At 36.9% G+C, this 18,851-nt stretch overlaps 1 protein-coding gene across 1 annotated transcript in view; it reads left to right on the top strand.

Annotated features, from left to right (window-relative positions):
• LOC134758403 (titin-like) overlaps window positions 1–17,660 on the top strand; it is a 36,196-nt gene extending 18,536 nt beyond the window's left edge. Inside the window, exon 2 of the mRNA XM_063705705.1 lies at window positions 16,713–17,660. Within this exon, the coding sequence (XP_063561775.1) occupies window positions 16,713–17,550 (838 nt within the window). The 3' untranslated portion in view covers window positions 17,551–17,660. The remainder of the gene's footprint in view (window positions 1–16,712) is intronic.
• Window positions 17,661–18,851: the final 1,191 nt, after the last annotated feature.

The raw sequence follows: 18,851 nt of genomic DNA, 5'->3' as shown, positions 1-18,851 counted from the left end.
TCCCTAACCTAGCAAGGCTGGCCAACATTCAAATTCAGGAACTATAGAGAACCACAAAGATACTCTTCTAGAAGAGCAACCCCAAGACACATAATTGTCAGATTCACCAAGGTTGAAATGAACGAAAAAATGTTAAGGGCAGCCAGAGAGAAAGGTCGGGTTACCCACAAAGGGAAGCCCATCAGACTAACAGTGGATCTCTCTGCAGAAACCCTACAAGCCAGAAGAGAGTGGGTGCCAATATTGAACATTGTTAAAGAAAAGAATTTTCAACCCAGAATCTCATATCCAGCCAAACCAAGCTTCATAAGTGAAGGAGAAATAAAATCCCTTACAGACAAGCAAATGCTGAGAGATTTTGTCACCACCAGGCCTGCCTTACAAGAGCTCCTGAAGGAAGCATTAAACATGGAAAGGAACAACTGGTACCAGCCACTGCAAAAACATGCCAAATGGTAAAGACCATCAACACTATGAAGAAACTGCATCAATTAATGGGCAAAATAACCAGCTAACATCATAATGACAGGATCAAATTCAAACGTAACAATATTAACCTTAAATGTAAATGGGCTAAATGCTCCAATTAAAAGACACAGAGTGGCAAATTGGATAAAGAGTCAAGACCTGTCAGTGTGCTGTATTCAGGAGACCCAACTCACTTGCAAAGACACACATAAGCTTAAAATAAAGGGATGGGGGAAGATCTACCAAGCAAATAGAAAGAAAAAAAAATAGCAGGCATTGCAATTGTAGTCTCTGATAAAACAGACTTTAAACCAACAAAGATCAAAAGAGACAAAGAAGGCCACTACATAATGGTAAAGGGATCAATTCACCAGGAAGAGTTAACTGTTCTAAATATATATACACCCAATACAGGAGCACCCATATTCATAAAGCAAGTCCTTAGAGACCTGCAAAGAGACTTAGACTCCCACACAAATAATAGTGGGAGACTTTAACACCCCACTGTCAATATTAGACAGATCAACTAGACAGAAGGTTAACAAGGATATCTAGGACTTGAACTCAGCTCTGGACCAAGCAGAACTAATAGATATCTACAGAACTCTACACCCCAAATCAACAGAACATACATTCTTCTCAGCACCGCACTTACTCTAAAATTAATGACATAATTGATAGTAAAACACTCCTCAGCAATGTAAAAGAACGGAAATCCCAACAAACTGTCTCTCAGACCACAGTGCAATCAAATTAGAACTCAGGATTAATAAACTCACTCAAAACCACACAACTACACGGAAACTGAAAAACCTGCTCCTGAATGACTACTGGGTAAATAACAAAATTAAGACAGAAATAAATAACTTATTTGAAACTAGTGAGAACAAAGACACAATGTACCAGAATCTCTGGGACACAATTAAAGCAGTGTGTAGAGGGAAATTTATGGCACTAAATGCCCACAAGAGAAAGCAGGAAAGATCTAAAATCAACACCCTAACATCAGCATTAAAAGAACTAGAAAAACAAGAGCAAACAAATTCAAAAGCTAGCAGAAGGCAAGAAATAACTAAGATCACAGCAGAACTGAAGGAGATAGAGACACACACACAAAAAAAACCCTTCAAAAAATCAATGAATGCAGGAGCTGGTTTTTTGAAAAGATCAACAAAATAGACTGCTAGAAAGACTAATTTTTTAAAACAGGAGAAGAATCAAATAGACACAATAAAAAATGATAAAGGGTATATCACCACCAATCCCACAGAAATACAAACTACCATCAGAGAATACTATAAACATCTCTACACAAATAAACTAGAAAATCTAGAAGAAACGGATAAATTTCTGGACACATACAGCCTCCCAAGACTAAACCAGGAAGAAGTTGAATGTCTGAATAGACCAATAGCAGGTTCTGAAATTGAGGCAATAATTAATGGCCTACCAACCAAAAAAAGTCCGGGACCAAACGGATTCACAGCCGAATTCTACCAGAGGTACAAAGAGAAGCTGGTACCATTCCTTCTGAAACTATTTTAATCAACAGAAAAAGAGGGAATCCTCTCTAACTCATTTTATGAAGCTAGCATCATCCTGATACCAAAGCCTATTCAAAAGCTTATCCACCACAATCAAGTCGGGTTCATCCCTGGGATGCAAAGCTGGTTCAACATATACAAATCAATAAATGTAATCCATCATATGAACAGAACCAATGACAAAAACCACACGATTATCTCAATAGATGCAGAAAAGGTCTTCGATAAAATTCAACAGCTCTTCATGCTAAAAAATCTCAATAAACTAGGTATTCATGGAATGATGAATCATGCTACTATAAAGACACATGCACATGTATGTTTATTTCGGCACTATTCACAATAGCAAAGACTTGTAACCAACCCAAATGCCCACCAATGATAGACTGGATTAAGAAAATGTGGCACATATACACCATGGAATACTATGCAGCCATAAAAAAGGATGAGTTCATGTCCTTTGCAGGGACATGGATGAAGCTGGAAACCATCATCCTAAGCAAACTATCGCAAGGACAGAAAACCAAACACCGCATGTTCTCACACATAGGTGGGAGTTGACAATGGGATCACATGGACACAGGGCAGGGAACATCACACACTGGGCCCTGTCGGGGGTCAGGGGCTGGGGAGGGATAGCATTAGGAGAAATACCTAACGTAAATGACGAGTTGATGGGTGCAGCAAACCAACATGGCACATGTATACCTATATAATAAGCCTGCACGTTGCGCACATGTACCCTAGAACTTAAAGTATATATATAAAAAAACTCTTCTAATTTATTCTCAAGTATTCTCTTTTATTTTTATTTTTCCATGTCTCCAAAACTCATTTTCCTCTTTCATTTCTATTTTCAGCCTCTGTTCTCTTTCTGTCAAGTCATTTCTGCTTAATTTTCCTTTATCATCCTCACTCTCCTTGCTGTGGGAAGGTGGGCATCAGGACTGCCCATAATAATGTGAAACTAAGGATAGCAATAATCATGCAGGTAATGGGCAAAATGCTTGCCCAAATTATTTTTTTAATTATTAATATGTCATAACTTGGTTCAGGGTTCAGAGACAAAGATTCTTAAACCACTTTCTTTGAAATTATCTCTTAAGTTTCAATTTGCCTCAGGTAGAAGTTTGTTAGTAGACCTGGTTAGTGTACCTGAAGGCCATGAGGAGTCACAGAACAAAATGGACCAATGACTACATAAAGATAAATTTCCTTCCTTTAAGTTTCCCTTGAATGAACAAGCAAATCAAGGAGATACTTTTACATAATGATATTTATGAGACAAGAAAGAAAAAAATTAGAGCCTCATTTATTTCTGAGGCCATAGGAAGGGTTCTGTTTAGATATAAGTCATTGGTAACAGACCTAGTTGGTGAATGATGATGAACTACCTTAATTGGTTTTTACTTGATCCTGCAGTTTCTTGATTTCTTTTTTTTTTTTTTTTTTTTTTGTGGCCATGATCCTCGAGAGCGGGCATTTGGCTTTCAGGGATCTATTGATATTAAAGCCTTTTCTTCTCTGGCAATATTATTCCAAACATGCTTCCTAGCACAAATTTATTTCATTGATTTCATCTCATTTTGATCTGAGGTAAAGCTTTTTTTTTTCAAATGTGTCTCTATGTGTGTGAACATGTATGTGTATGTGTGCATGTTTCTTCTCCAATAGAGGTAGGGGAATACATTGGATAAGCACGGGGGGTATATTGCTTAAGTCTGAATCCTGGCTTAGAAGTTTACAAACTGTGACCCTGAAGAAGTTATTTCATCACTTTTTGCTTCAGTGTCCTCTCTGTAAGCAATGAGTAAGAGTAATACCTACTTCAAAAGTGGTGATGACTAAATGGGTTAATATGTGTGAAGCAGTTGCTACATGTGAAGCATGCAGTCAACAACATAGTATTTGTTTTTATTATTTGTATTTAATATCCATATTAGTTATAAATATAATTTAAATAATATGTAAAAAGCTTTACTTAATATTAAGTTTAGCTATTAGAGCTGGCTCTAGTTTTTATGGCCTAATCTTCCCAAAACAATATCTGGAAAAGAAAAATGGCAAATTATTTACAGTGAGCAACACATCGACATTTTTCTTGATGACTTTTGGGAGGCTAAAATTAAACAAAAAGTCCTTTGGGAAACTAAGCTACAGATAATAATCACAGAAACTTTTCAGGAAATATTAAAAGGAAAACAAGAAAGTCACCTTAGTTTATGTAGCAAATGACATGCTAATTAATTCTAATTAAATAACATTGATTTCCTTTTCTAAATGCCTGAGCATTGTAAGAGTTGACTCCAAATAGACTATAATCCTGACCCATTGCTTTTATATCCTCTTTCATTTCACCATCATTCTCTCATCAGTATTTAGGCAGGAGAATCGGAAACACACGTGAGGCTCTGGTTGTGTTCTTTGGTCTTTATTGTTCCTGAGCCATTAACAAGAAGGAGCTTCCTTAAGTTTGTGCAATTTGCACTTACACAGTTGTCTCCTGCTCAATCAATCCTTCCTTCTCAGACTTTGACCTTTACCCTCATCTGAACTCTCTCTCTCCATTCGTACCTACAATAGGCCCTGAACCACTGGGTTTTGTTTTCTTGGCATGGCTTCAAGATTCATACACTTTTCTCACTCCTGGCCTGCTGCTAGCTGATCAAGAGCTCCCTAGTGAACATGGATCTAGATGCCTGTTTAACTTCTGTCCTCAGCATTTCAAAATTATTAGTCAGGATCTGGACTGGGGCCAAAAGAATATGAATATTTTAAGATGCACAGTTACTCCCATACTTCCCCCACCCCTGCATCTGGAAGACAGATAATGACTCCCCCAGAGTCTTGCTTATCCATACCCCATATTAATTTTAGTTATGGTCCTAAGTTAATAGCTCATTTCTGGCTATTAAGTTTAGAAAAGCTCAAGTGGATCTGGAGACTTCTGGCATGCTGAATTACCACAAAGTGGCTTTAGGACATATGGAGAGACCAGTGGAATTGAATTCTTGGGCCATGGAGTATTTGAAGCTTAAAGTACACCGTAAGTCCTCCCTCATATCAGCTGATTCTGCCGTTTTCATTCCAACAGGATAGGTCCATGACAGTTTGGATTGACTGTAAGATAAGTGCAGTTCCAAGCCAATTTATTGTCAGTGTGAGCTTCTATTCCTAAAACCCGCTCAATCCCCAGGCACTTGTGGCTCCAGCTGCATCTCTATAAATACAAGGTCCTTGTTCTTGAGGAGCCCTACTGTTAAACTCATCTGCAGGTATGCAGTGCCTCTTGGAAGCCCAGTCCCTAGGCAGGCTTTCTATCTTTAATTTCTCCAGTCTTGGGTTTTTTTCTCTCTGGGGAAAGATAACCCCGATCTCACTAACTCTTAATTTCTGGGAATATCACAACATATGCTGAATCTAAATAGAATACGGGTAACCAGCAATAGCTTTTCTGCCAAGACTTATACTATAAAGCTGCTGCCCCTTCATTCTTCAATAATCCATATTTGTCTTTTTCCTACTCCTCTCAGCTATTCCTCTGATGATTTGATTACTCTCTTTTATCTTGTTTTAGCTTTTCTAGGATCACCTAACTCTATTCTTTACTGTTTTCCTTCTTAACATTTTTTTCTTTCCTTTCTTTAGAAGACTTTCTCAGATAACCCCTATTTTGTATAAGAAATAGCTTGTGTTATATGTCAAACTTTTACTTTTCCTTTTGATTTACACAAAAAAGAATATTTCATAAAATTAAAAAAATTAAAGCTAATTTGTATTTTCTTGACAGTAAGTACTCAACAAAATCTTTCTCACATAACAAAAAAATTGTCACGTGATTAGTGTATTACCTAGGTATACTTCTCAAGCTATGAGGAAGATCTATACATACTTTCTATATTTCCAGAAGAACAAAAAATCAAAATAAAAAAGTCATCATTGCTTATAAGAATATAGAATTATTTTTAAGTACCATATTTAAACCAGCAAAATCATTTCATAAAATTTAGAAAATATTCAATTTGAATATACTCTTGGATAGGGTGAAATAAAATCTTTCCTCAATTTGTCATGAGAGAAATAGACACTTTAATAAATGACATATAAATAATTAGAATTTACATTTTAAAACATTGGATATCAAATAATTGACTTCATATCAATAAGTTTAAAAAGCCAATTATGTTTTCTGCAATCAGAAAAAAAGTGAGCTGACAAAAAATATAATTTTTATTACATTTAAACTGTTAATTTATGTACCATTTGTATGATATATTTGACAATGGGAATACAATCACAAAATGTGGTAGGGTAAAATTCTATGATAAATAAATGATACATATTATCTTCTTAATACTTTGCCCAAAATGAGGACATTTTAGAGTTTATGTACCATTGAATGAACAGAGAGGATTAAATCTGAGAATAAACACTGAGGATTAATCATTAATCAAATAGAAGAAATTACATTTTCCTTATGTACAGTAAGTTATAAAACACTATTCTGATTGTATTTTTAAATTCTCTATTACAATAAAATGCACTGTATACAAAAAAGAAGATATCAAACAGAATCACATGCATGTCCATATTCAAAAAGCTTTTTTGATTCCATATTTGAAATGCTTTACATTGGCCATGATATTTTCTTAAATTTATCTTCTAGAAATACATTTTAGACTTAAAAATATATGAGTATTCTTTCCTTATGTGCCTTTTGATGTCTCTTACAGGAAAAATATTTTGTTACTTGTGAATGGAAAGTAAATGAGCAGTTTTTCAGATACAAATAAACATCAAATAATGTGAAGTTATTTGTAAACAGAATGGGCACCTGAACTCTTACAAAATAAAGTGAGGACACAGAACATATCATGTTAAAAGGTAGGAAGTTAGAAAGAATGATTTGGGCTACCAGATGATATCCACATTGTTGAATGAACGAAAAAGTAATGTACAGGGTAAGAAAAACATTAAATTGGAGAAAAGCATGTTTAACAATTTCTAAATTTTTTTCCAACAGGACATAAGTATTAATGTTCATGCTGAAAAGACTTTGGATATACAAAATTCCTGATATATACTGGAAAAAAGTAAAACGATACCCAATTTGAGAGACCATCATTAATTAAAGGACCCAAGATTTTCTTAGCCTTGGTTTTATACTAAAGAAGCAGACACTTTGGTTAATGGCTCCTTTTGACAAAATATTGCTGTGACCAGCAGATGATCTCTTTAGGTAGCTTTTACTATGATGCATTTAAGAACAAAAAATCTGTCATTAACAAAGAATATTTCTAGTCTTGCAAGATTTACTGTGCTAGGTTCACTCAGGATTTGGAGTCATACCAATGCTATATTGTTCTGAGGAAACCCAATAGTCATTATAGCACATTCGGTCATATAATAACCTGCAAGAGAAAATATCTCCCTGTCCTTGACTGACCAACATCATCACTCAAATTAGAAGTGTTGACGGTCATCATATTTTCCTTTGTAAAGAGATGACTAAAATTTACATTAAAATATTTCACACTTTTCAAAATAATCCTTTCATATAAAAAATTAAAGCAAATCAATTTAAACCTGGCAAAATTAATGATGTGATTTTGCATGTTCATTTTGGTTGAATACTTTATAATGATAATTTGTACTTGTATATTAAGTTCTTGTAAGTCATGCCCAAATACTTTATTTGTTGTCTTTTCATTTCACTAATTCAACAAATATTGATTGAGCATCTACTCTGTGACAAGCACTGGAATAGCACTAGAAAAAGAGCAACAAACAAGGGCACAGGTCCCTGTCCTCAAAAACTTTACAGCCTCACAACATCATCCTAAAACCCCACGAGGTAAACCATAATGCCCATTTTACAGATTGGGAGAGTGGACTTCAGAGAGAGAGTATGTGACTTGAAAAAGAGACATATTTAATAAATGCAGAAACCATGACTTGAAAGCTGGTTCACACATTCTTATTTTTTTAATTAGACAAACCATTTGGCAATAGCTGTAAAAACACATGCAGTGATGTTCGGGAGTATGATTGGTGGAGAACTTCCAGATAATGCTCCTAATATGACTTTCTGGCTACCTTGCAGAACTGAAAGAGTTGAACAATTCCTGCAGCACTATTTACAATAGCAAAGACTTGGAACCAATCAAAATGCCCATCAATGAGGGATTGGATAAAGAAAATGTGGCACATACACACCATGGAATACTATGCAGCCATAAAAAGGAATGAGATCATGTCCTTTGCAGGGACATGGATGAAGCTGGAAACCATTATCCTCAGCAAGCTAACACAGGAACAGAAAACCAAATACCACATGTTCTCACTCATAAGTGGGAGTTGAACAATGAGAACACATGGACACAGGGAGGGGAACATCATACACCGGACCTGTTGGTGGGTAGGGGGCATGGGGAGGGAGAGCATTAGGACAAATGTCTAGTGCATGGGGGGCTTAAAACCTAGATGACGGGTTGATAGGTGCAGCAAACCACCATGGCACATGTATACCTATGTAACAAACTTGAACATTCTGCACATTTATGCCAGAACTTCAAGTAAAATTTATATACATATATATATATTTTATACAATACATACATATATATATATATATATATATATATATATATATATATATATATATATGAAAGAGTTGAGCAATTCCATACCGTAACTACCTGAGGGGCTACCCTTTCTTCCCAACATCACCAGATGGATCATTGCTGCTTTGGGGTCACTGAGAAACTCAGACTTGTGGCACTCACATTGTCTGTTCCCTAGCTGCCTCTTGAGTCTTTATTGCTAAGTTACCCTTTTCTATTATAATTTATTTGAAGCAAAACACACTATGGCATATGTTTAGTGTCACTTTATGAGAACATCATTATAGTGATCCTGTTTTTGAAAAGGTTTTCATTCTCCTCTAACTTGTTGATCAAATTTCCTTAGAGATGCTAATTACTTTTGGCATGTATTCTCTGAATTAAGTCACTTTTCTTTTTAACATTGGGTAGTTTTGAAAGATTCCTTTCACATATGCTTTGTGGCTAGATCTTAAGGACTGAGAATTGTACAAATACCAGGGTAGCTGAGAGTCATTTGGCATGTTGACACTCTCTGTGAGGAAGTTATGCTTCATACCAAGACTCTTAAGCACTGAGAAAACAACTTGAAACTCTGTGGCATTTTCAGCTTTTAAAATATCAAGGTCCAGAATTAAAATAAAATACTCTTAAGTTTTCAAAGCCAGGCCTCTGGTTCCCGATAATAGATTACAATAAAATAGTGAAGTCAAAGTTCAGAGTTGGACAGATACAACTGTCCAACTATGCCTATAGTTATAACATTTAAGTAATGTTATGCCATATTTCTCCCAGAAAGGGCATACTCCTTTGGCATTTGTCTTAACTTCTGCATTCTTGAACAAAGACAATAGAGGAAAAGGGAGGAAGAAGCCTTAAGAATCCAGTTGTCAGGGAACCTTTTAATGGTCTCTCCAAAATTATACTCTGAAAGTAAGTGTTCTCTCTTGGAAAAAGGAATGGAAGTTTAAAGGCAGTAAATGACATTTTTTTCAATTTACAAAAAAGAGTGATACCTTAGATTATCATTTTCTAAACAAGAACAATAGGAAAGTCCTAAAAACCACTTTAGAAACATTTTGAGAAACAAAGTAATATAAACAAACATAATATTTCTAAAATAGCTAAATCTCTTCCTTAATTTTGTAAGCCCCATCCCTGTCAACACCAACCCCCATTGGCTCTGCCAAAAAATTTATTATCTCAAGAGGAATGATAAAACTCTCAAAATTAAATGGATTTTAACTTAGTTTCCAGAACATGTTACAGAAAACATTTAAGAGGTTCGTAAGGACAGTATCTTATTTATATTTGTTACTCCAGTATGAAGAATGGAAACCACCCCATTTTTTTAACTAGTCAATTATTTAACAAAGCAAGAAAGTTGAAGAAGATTCTTAAAACTACCTAAAGTTCACATAGATTTATTTTTAATATTGGAACTGTAATACATATTGCAGTTATATATTTGCATATATATACACAAAACGTATTTCTTATATTTTAGCTACTTGCTACTTTGTAAGGACATACCATCTCCTTTATAAGACAAGATCCAGAAACTCCAAGGAATGATACAGGAAGTACATGAACCTCATAATGACAGCTACTGTTTGAGGTATTTACCCTGTGAGTAGAACCATTTTAAATGTGTTCTCTATGTTCCTACACCATTTAGTATTTAGAACTACATTAATATATATTGGTTTTATTTCCATTTTGGTGGTCAGGAAAGAGGTTAGGATAATTAAATGACTTGTCCAAGACACATACTAAGTTCGTGCAAAAGTAATTGCAGTTTTTGCCAACTTTTGCACCAACCTAACAGATTATAAATGAAAAAACAAATGCTTAAACCCAAAGTCTGTCTACCTCCAGAGTAGTAGTGCCCTTAATCTGTCCCCTGATAGCTGTTCATGGGAAGGAAAATGTATACTAAATAAACTCATATTTTTTAATGACAATATTTTACATTTACTCATACAATCTTACAATGCTGTCTTCTATATAATCAATTTTGGAGATTAAATATTCAAATTCAGAGGCTAACCCCACTCTAAATCACTTTGGCCACTAACGGTTATGCACACTATCAAAACTAACTGTGGTTGCAATTGTGGACCCTTTTTTCAATTTTGCTGTTGATCATAGAGTAATTTTGAGCCAATTCAAATTATCTACTTTCTTCTTAATAAAATTAAGTGAAGGAAGCAAAATAGCCTCTCTTAAAAATCAGCCAAAAAGATTTTGAGCCAGATGATCTGTCATTTGGAGTTGGCTCATTTGAAAGTCTTTTGAAAATAAGTTATTTGAAGTTAGCTCCTCCCAAATCCTCTGCCTTTGATAATACTTCAGTCTATTTAGACTTAGGACTATGTATTGTCTTTAATTTCAACATCTTATTGGATAGTCTTCTATTTACTCAAAAGCTTTTTATTCGAAACCTAATGAGAATGTAAACTTTGTAACAGCATTTTAAAAGACAACTAAAAACATATTTTCTCTGTTTACTAAATAAAATGTAGTTTCACAGTTCCAAAATTAAATGATTTTCAAGAAAATGTATAATATTCGCTCCAGAGCTTCTTTTTGTTATTAACATAATATTTATGTATGGTAAAACTTTTCCTCTTTAGTGCACAGCTCTATGAGTTTGACACATACACACAGTTTTGAAACCATCACCACAATCAAGATGTAGAAAAGTTAAAACACCCCCCCAAATAACCTTGTGACCTTTGTTAGTCAACTACTCCTAAAACCCCAGTGGCTGGAAACCTGACTTTCTGTTCCTCTAGTTTTACCATTTCCACAACGTCACAAAAATGAGTTCAGGTTCTTTCATTTAACCTAATGCATCTGATATTTATCCATGTTATTGTATCTAGAAATAGTGTCAACAAGTGAATATTTCCATGTATCTTCATGATAAAAACTTTCTGAGCAAATTTTACAGAAACCTAAATTAAAGGACAGTCTTAGAGGTCAAAGGGTATTAGACCCAGAGCTCTGTATTCACATTTAAAGAGTAATACAATTTAAAAACTTCTGGAGCAAAATGCTAGCTTTCTGGGGTAGAAACTTTTCTCTTTATTTCCAGATAGCCCTTCTTTACTTTTCAAAGAGCAATAAAACCTCGAACAATAAAACTGGTGACTTAAATTTCAAAAGATTTTAAATAACCAGGGAGCAAGTATTTCTCTATCTCTCTCGGGAAAGGTGGACTGTGGCGGCCACAACTTATATAACCTCCCAGATTCATAATCTCCAATTCTTCTCTCACGGTGCAAGAAATCCTCTTTAGTTACATGCAGGGTCCATATGTCTCTCATCACAATGCCCCAGGAAGAGGAAGAATTAGGATGTTGGAAACCAATGCAGTTATTGTTATAATTAATAGTAATCTTTTCTTAATCTAGAAATCTGATGTTTACATTCAGGAAAATATAAATAGTGATGTTAAAAATGTATCAAATAATTTATTTTTTTTAATCCTCAAGTGGTATTCCATTGTGTAGATATTCCTTAATCCATTCTTGAATGAGCTTGGCAATTTGTGTCCTTAAAGGAATTGTCCATTTCATCAAAACAGCTAAATTGTTGAAAGTCGGTTATATTATTATTTTTAACAATATTATTATTTTAATATCTTTAGGATCAGTAGTAATATACCTTAATTGATGTGACCATTTACATTTAATTATTGATATGGTTAAGTTAGAATGTGTCATCTTGATAGATATTTCCTATTTGGTGTTTCTGTTATTTAGGGATATTTTTGTTGCCTTTTATTAAGTTAATGAAGTAATATCTATATTCTATTTTATCTTCAGTATTTTAGTTTTTCAGGGCGTTCTAAGGTTTTCAATAAGCATCTTTCTTTAATAAAATATGGTCTGCTTTCAAATAGTAGTATATATTTTCATGTGTAGTATAAGAAGCTAACAACAGTATATTTCCAATTCTTCCTTCATATCTTTTGTTTTTATTATTATAAATTTACATATTCTATAAACAAATAATACATTGGTACTATTTTTGCTTTAGACAGTTATTTTTAGAGCAACGAAAAACACATTTACATTTATTTATTCCTTTTCCAATGTTTTACATTTCTTTTTATTGTTCCATGTTTTAATCTGGAATAATATTCATTCTGCATAAGAACTTTTAAACTTTTTTTAATAGTCTGGGTCTGTTCTTCGTGAATTCTCTTACTTTTGTTTACATGGAAAATTCTTTAATCTCCTAATGTCTCACAGACATTTTCACTGGGTATAGAATTCTGCATTGGTAGGGCTTTTCTTCCTTCCATTTCTTTATAGATGTTACTCTATTGTCTTTTGGCTAACATAGTTTCAGATTGAAAGTCTGCAAATATTTTTCTTTGTATTCCTCTGGGTAATGCATTCTTTTTCACTGTTAAGTTTGATTTCTATTTCTAGCATTTCCGTTTGATTCTTACTCAGAGTTTCTGTCTCTCTGATAAAATTTTTCATTCATTCATGTATGTCTACTTTTTCCACTAGCGATTTTAACATATTAGTCATATTTATTTTAGATTCCTTATTTGATAATTCCAACGTATGGGTGATATAAGTCTGGTTCTGTAGTTGATTTATCTCTTGATAATGTTCTATTTTTCTTGTGTTTTATGCATCACATTAATTTTTGGTAAAATCTGGTTATCTTTTGTAGAATACAAAATAAGGAAAATAGTATTTATGCCTGGAAATGGCATGTTTCTGCTTTTATTAGACCTTTAGTGTCAGAGTTGAATCAATCTAGTCAAAACATGAGGTATGTTTGGGGTCTGTTGTTGCTATGGTTATTCTCAGTTTACAATAGACTTCAAATTAACTTGTGTATAAGATGGGAGCAGGCTTGCCAGAGTGTTTTCCTCAGTGTCTGTTTAATCACCAGCTTTAAATCTTCCCTCTGGCCCTGTGCTTCAGCAAGGATCTCTCTCCATGCTCTTATCCTCATCCAGAACACTGTTACTTGTTACTAGACTGCTAGCCTTATGGTATGCAGTAGTGGTGGGGTCCCTCTCTGTTATTCCGGATCATTTTCTATGTTAGGTAAGCACTGTATCCTTGGGATTAGGGCCTTGTCAATGATACTGCCTCTCTTCTAGCAGCAGGAAATTTCTAGTTTTGGCGGCCCAAGACCTATCCATGTTCCTCCACCACAAGTCTTATCATTCCCCTCCTTCAACTGCAATCGGTCTTCACTTGTGACCTAATGTTAGACAGTTTGGTTGCTCTTGTCCCTAAGGTTTAAGGCTTTTGTTCCAAGAAAATATGGCGTAGAAATATCTTTGTGGTTTTTCTGGAAAGGCTATTTTCCTCCCAAGATCACTAGGGAGGCTTCTTTCCCTCCCTTGACATGCATTAAGTCTTTGTTGTAAACATCATGTGAATTCTGTGAAAAAGACTCTAAGTGTATACAAATTGCCTTACTGTGTTTAGCTTGCAATGAGTGTATTCTCAATACAGACTACACTTGGTGTTTTGCAATCTTTTAAAATTGCTTCATTCTTCTGATCTATGTGGCTTTCAGTACTTGCTCAAGTGAAGCAAGTGATAGGGTCCAATTTGTCTTTGGAAGCACCTGCCCTTCCACAGATGCTGAGCAATATGATTATGCTGTAACCTCAACTTTTAAGAAAAGTTGTTATTTGCAGATTATCTGTGTGGCTTTTTGGTTTATTTTTTGCTATAAGGGTGGGTCCAATGGTCTTTTCAGCTTTGTATATCTTAAGTCCAAGCCAGGATCCTAGAACAACATCTGTCCTCTTCTTTCTTCTCTTTCTTCCCTTTCTGCTCCTCCTCCTCCTCTTCCCCCTCCTCCTCCCCCTTCACCCTCCCCCTTCCCTCCCCTCCCCCATCCCCTTACCTTTCCCCTTCCTCCTCCTCTTCCTCCTTCTTCTTTTTTCTTCTCCTTCTTTTTCTTCTTCTTCTTCCTCCTCCTCCTCCTCTTCCTCTTCCTCTTCCTCTTCTTCTTCTTCTTCTTCTTCCTCTTCCTCTTCTTCTTCTTCTTCTTCCCCTTCCTCTTCCCCTTCCCCTTCCCCTTCTCCTTCTTCTTCTTCTTCTTCTTTGGGGAGCTATTAAATCAATGGTATATTTCAAAATTAAAGTTATCGGGAATGGAGCAGTAAACCAAATAACTTTGACTGAAGTTCTGGAAGGCAGCTGGAGCACCTTTTTAAATCTAGTATGAGTATTCCTCATGGTTCTGTCCTTGCTGGTGGGAGTAGGGAAAAGGATTTATTTCTTTTTATGCAAGGCCCTGACCACTCTTCATGGCTATCTTCACCATCAGTGGTGATTTTGAATTGAGAACATATACTAAATTAACACTCAATCCTGTTGGATGCTGCCAATTACAACTAAATCCACAGAGGTGATTGTCACATAAATTATATGAACAGATACCATCTATTGTAGGGTTAAGCTGTTAGATAAAATGCCAACTATTTTATAACTTAATTCCCATTGTAAGATACATACTGATTTCCAAAATGTGCTTTGAATTGAGAAATCATTGCTCTTTCCTTTAAATACTTTAATAAAAGTGCCTTGATTCTCTTGGTACAGTTGAAACAGGCAGACTTTCAAAGAAACTTCAAAGAGAATTTTAAAAAGCTGAATAAACACACACCACACACAAAGAGGTTTGGCGTCTTCCATAGCTATATCTCTGAGAATTCCAAGCTATGTTCTTTAGTACATCTAGCTTCACTGCCTCACTTTCTGTTCTCCTTCTCTCTAATAGCCATCACTTAAACACCCCCCAGTCAGGAATAAACACCTTGACTTTTTATTTAAAGTTCATACAAAGGAAAAAAAATTGCCTTTTCTTTCTATTGAGGGCCTTTGGCTTGGCTCCCATTTGGGTGCGAGGTACTCAGCTCTTCCCTAGATAATTAATACTACAGAATCCAAAAGCTTTATATTCCTAGAAAAAGTTGCAGAATCTTCCCATGCTGTAATGCTGCCACTTGTTAACTAAGAATAATAGTAGTTACCACTAGAGAAAATTTCTGTAAGAAGTCAATGAGAGGATACATGTGAAGCACTTAACACAGGACCTAGAACAACACAAAAATTGTTAATTACTTTTATTATTGTTACTATTGTCACCACTATTATGAACACTAACATAACACCACAACCATTACCTTTCCATATAAAAACAGTGTCTTGATTTTTCAATTTAGTAATGCCAACTAACTTGAGATGATAAATCAGCACCTCTTGGTAGTTAAGTGACTGCCAATCTTAGCAAAATTTTTAAAAAGTGTTAAGAGAAGGAAAAGATGAGCCACAGACTGGGAGAAGATATTTACAAAACACATATATAATTAAGAAACTTGTATACAAAATACACAAAGAACTCATACAACTCAACAGTAAGATAATGAACAAACCAAATAAAAATGGGCAAAGACAAGGAAGGGTGGGAAGGTAAGAGGAGGGTGAGGGATGAGATATTACCTACCGGGAACAATGTACATTATTTGGGAGATGGTTACATTAAAAGCCCAGACTTCACCATTCTACAATATATCTATGTAACAAAATTGCATCTGTACCCCTTAAATTTAGACAAATTTTAAAAATGGGCAAAAGGATACTATTGAGAAAGTAAAAAGATCAGTGTTTGTCAGGAATTGGTGAGAGGTTGGGCGAGGGATAAATGGAGAAAGGAGGATTTTTAGGGGAGTGAAAATATTCTGTACAATACTATAACGGTGGATACATGAGAGTCTGTGTTTATTAAAACTGTACGAAACAAAGAGCGAATCCTAATGTAAACTATGGACTTTAGTTATTATTAATGTATCAGTATACATTCATCAAGTGTAACAACTATGTCACTTCAATACAATATATTATTAATAATAGGGAAAACTATGTGCTGGTGGGCTGGCAGGAAGAGAGGGGGTGTGGGGAGCTCTCTTAGCTTCTTATCAATTATTCTGTAAACATAAAACTGCTCTATGAAATGAAGTCTATTAATTATTTTTTAAAAAGTAACCATAGGGTTGATGAAGTTAAAGTCATAATGTTCTTACTTTTGCTATATGTTTAAGAATAATTTTACGCTGCTACCGAGCTGCAGGAGGCAGCGGGCGCGAGACTGGGAATACGCAGGGCCCCCGCTTGGCTCTACAAGCCCGGGCCGCGGCCCCCGCCTTCCCCGCCGCCTCCCGGCGCTCCGTGCCCGACCCCCGAGGCCGGCGGCTGCTGCTACCTGGGGCCGTTGCTGCTCGTGCCGTGAGCGACGCCCAGCCATTGTCCCCGCCGCTCCGTCAGCCGCGCCGGGCCGCGCGCGCACCGGAAGGCTCATTGGCGTCTTGCGGGCTCCGGGCCGGGTGGGCAGGATGGCCTCCACAAGCCGCATGGCGCGCATGGGGAGCCTCCGTCGATGCCGCCGCGCCGCCCTCCGAGGCTGCGTCCCCGGAAGCCCGGCTCCCCGAGCGCTCCGGCCCGGCCCGGCGCCCCGGACCTGAGTGCGTCCCCATGGAGGCGCCCGGGCTGGCCCAGGCGGCCGTGGCAGAGGAGACCCCGGACTGGGCGCCCGAGCTCTGCCCCAGCTCCGAGGCGCGGTCGCCGGAGCCGCCTGCCAACCGCCTTCAGGACTTCGACACGCTGGTCACCGTGGGAAAGCAGCTAGAAGCCATTTGTGTCAAGGTAACGCCTGGAGAAACAAAAGGTCAGGAACGGCCAACGTCCCTACTGGCCACAGTCCAGCCCCAATCTGCAAGACAGAGCCAGCCGCCCCGGGGGAATTCCCGCCTGGTGGGACTCCACGTCACCAGCCCCCAGCTGCTCAGGGTACAGCCCCTCGTGAGAACCGAGCCACAGTCATGTTTCCTACATCGGCCTCCTGCTCAGGGGTTTGTACAGAGACCACTGCCAGCCCTCTAGGTGGTCCCTGCAAAGAGAGTCCCAGCCCCCAAGGCTCCAAATGGACAGGGCACCATGTTGACCCCTTTGTCGGCCTCCAGTTCGCCGACTGTAACATGTTTCATCCAGTTCAGGACGTTTATTTATTTCCAACTTGCATACAAAACATACAGAGAAACTAAAACCATCGTTAAAAGTGAAGACACGTTGAGACAGGTATCTCGACCTGCCAAGTATAAAGCTAAAGCTAAGTTCATAAAAAGGGATGATTTGGCCGACGGCCATCTGCCAGATTCTGATGATTATTCAGAACTCAGTGTGGAAGAAGATCAGAGGGAGAGGCAGGTGCTCTTTGACTTATCAAGCTGCTCCCTGAGGCCCAAAAGCTTCAAGTGTCAGACTTGTAAAAAGTCATATATAGGGAAGTGGGGACTGGCCCAGCATTTTAAACTTAATCCAGGCCATGGCCAGCTGGACCCTGAGATGGTGCTGTCTGAGAAAGCCAATGGGAGCACCCTCCGGGGGTGCGCAGAGGAAAGGACGCTCAGCCTGACCTTCCCGGGGCTGTCCATGCCAGCGGCTCCGCGTGAGGGAGGGGCCCGCTCCTGCTTGGTGAGAGAGTCAGCACGCGGTGGCCTGCAGAAAAACGTTGACCTCTTGGCGAGAATGCAAAGAAGGGAACGCTTGCTTATACACTGTTGGTGAGAATGTAAAATTGTACAATCTCTATAGAAAACAGTATGTAGATTTCTCAGAGAACTAAAAATAGATCTACCCTTTGACCCAGCAACTCCAGTAATGGTTATCTACCCAAAGGAAAGAAATTATCAGAATAGACACCTACACTTATATTTTTATTACAGCACAATTCACAATAGCAAAATCATGGAATGAACCTGAGTGTTCACTGGATGAAGAAAATGTGGTATACACACACCAAGGAATACTATGCATCTATAAAAAAGAATGAAACTATATCTTTTGCAGCAACATAAATGGAGCTGCAGGTCAATATCCTAAGTGAAATAACTCACAATTTATCTGGAAAAGCTCACTTGGAATCACGTGTCATTTCAACCAACAACTGTTGAAGAGGACGTGGCATTAAAACCAAGGGTATCAATTAAAAAAAAAAAAAAAAGAATAATTTTGTTTATTTACCATCATTTTAATATTTGAAAATCTGGCATATTTATCTTGTGATTTTTGAGCAAAAATACACAAAATGTTGACTATTTGCAAACTATATTAGAATAATTAAGATAAATTAACTTGGTTAATTTATTTTTAATTTATGTTTAGTTTACCTTTAAAATTATGAC

The sequence above is a fragment of the Gorilla gorilla genome, chromosome 3 (assembly GCF_029281585.2).
Source record: "Gorilla gorilla gorilla isolate KB3781 chromosome 3, NHGRI_mGorGor1-v2.1_pri, whole genome shotgun sequence".
In the NCBI taxonomy this organism is placed as follows: Eukaryota; Metazoa; Chordata; class Mammalia; order Primates; family Hominidae; genus Gorilla; species Gorilla gorilla.
This window is presented reverse-complemented; position numbering and strand designations above follow the sequence as displayed.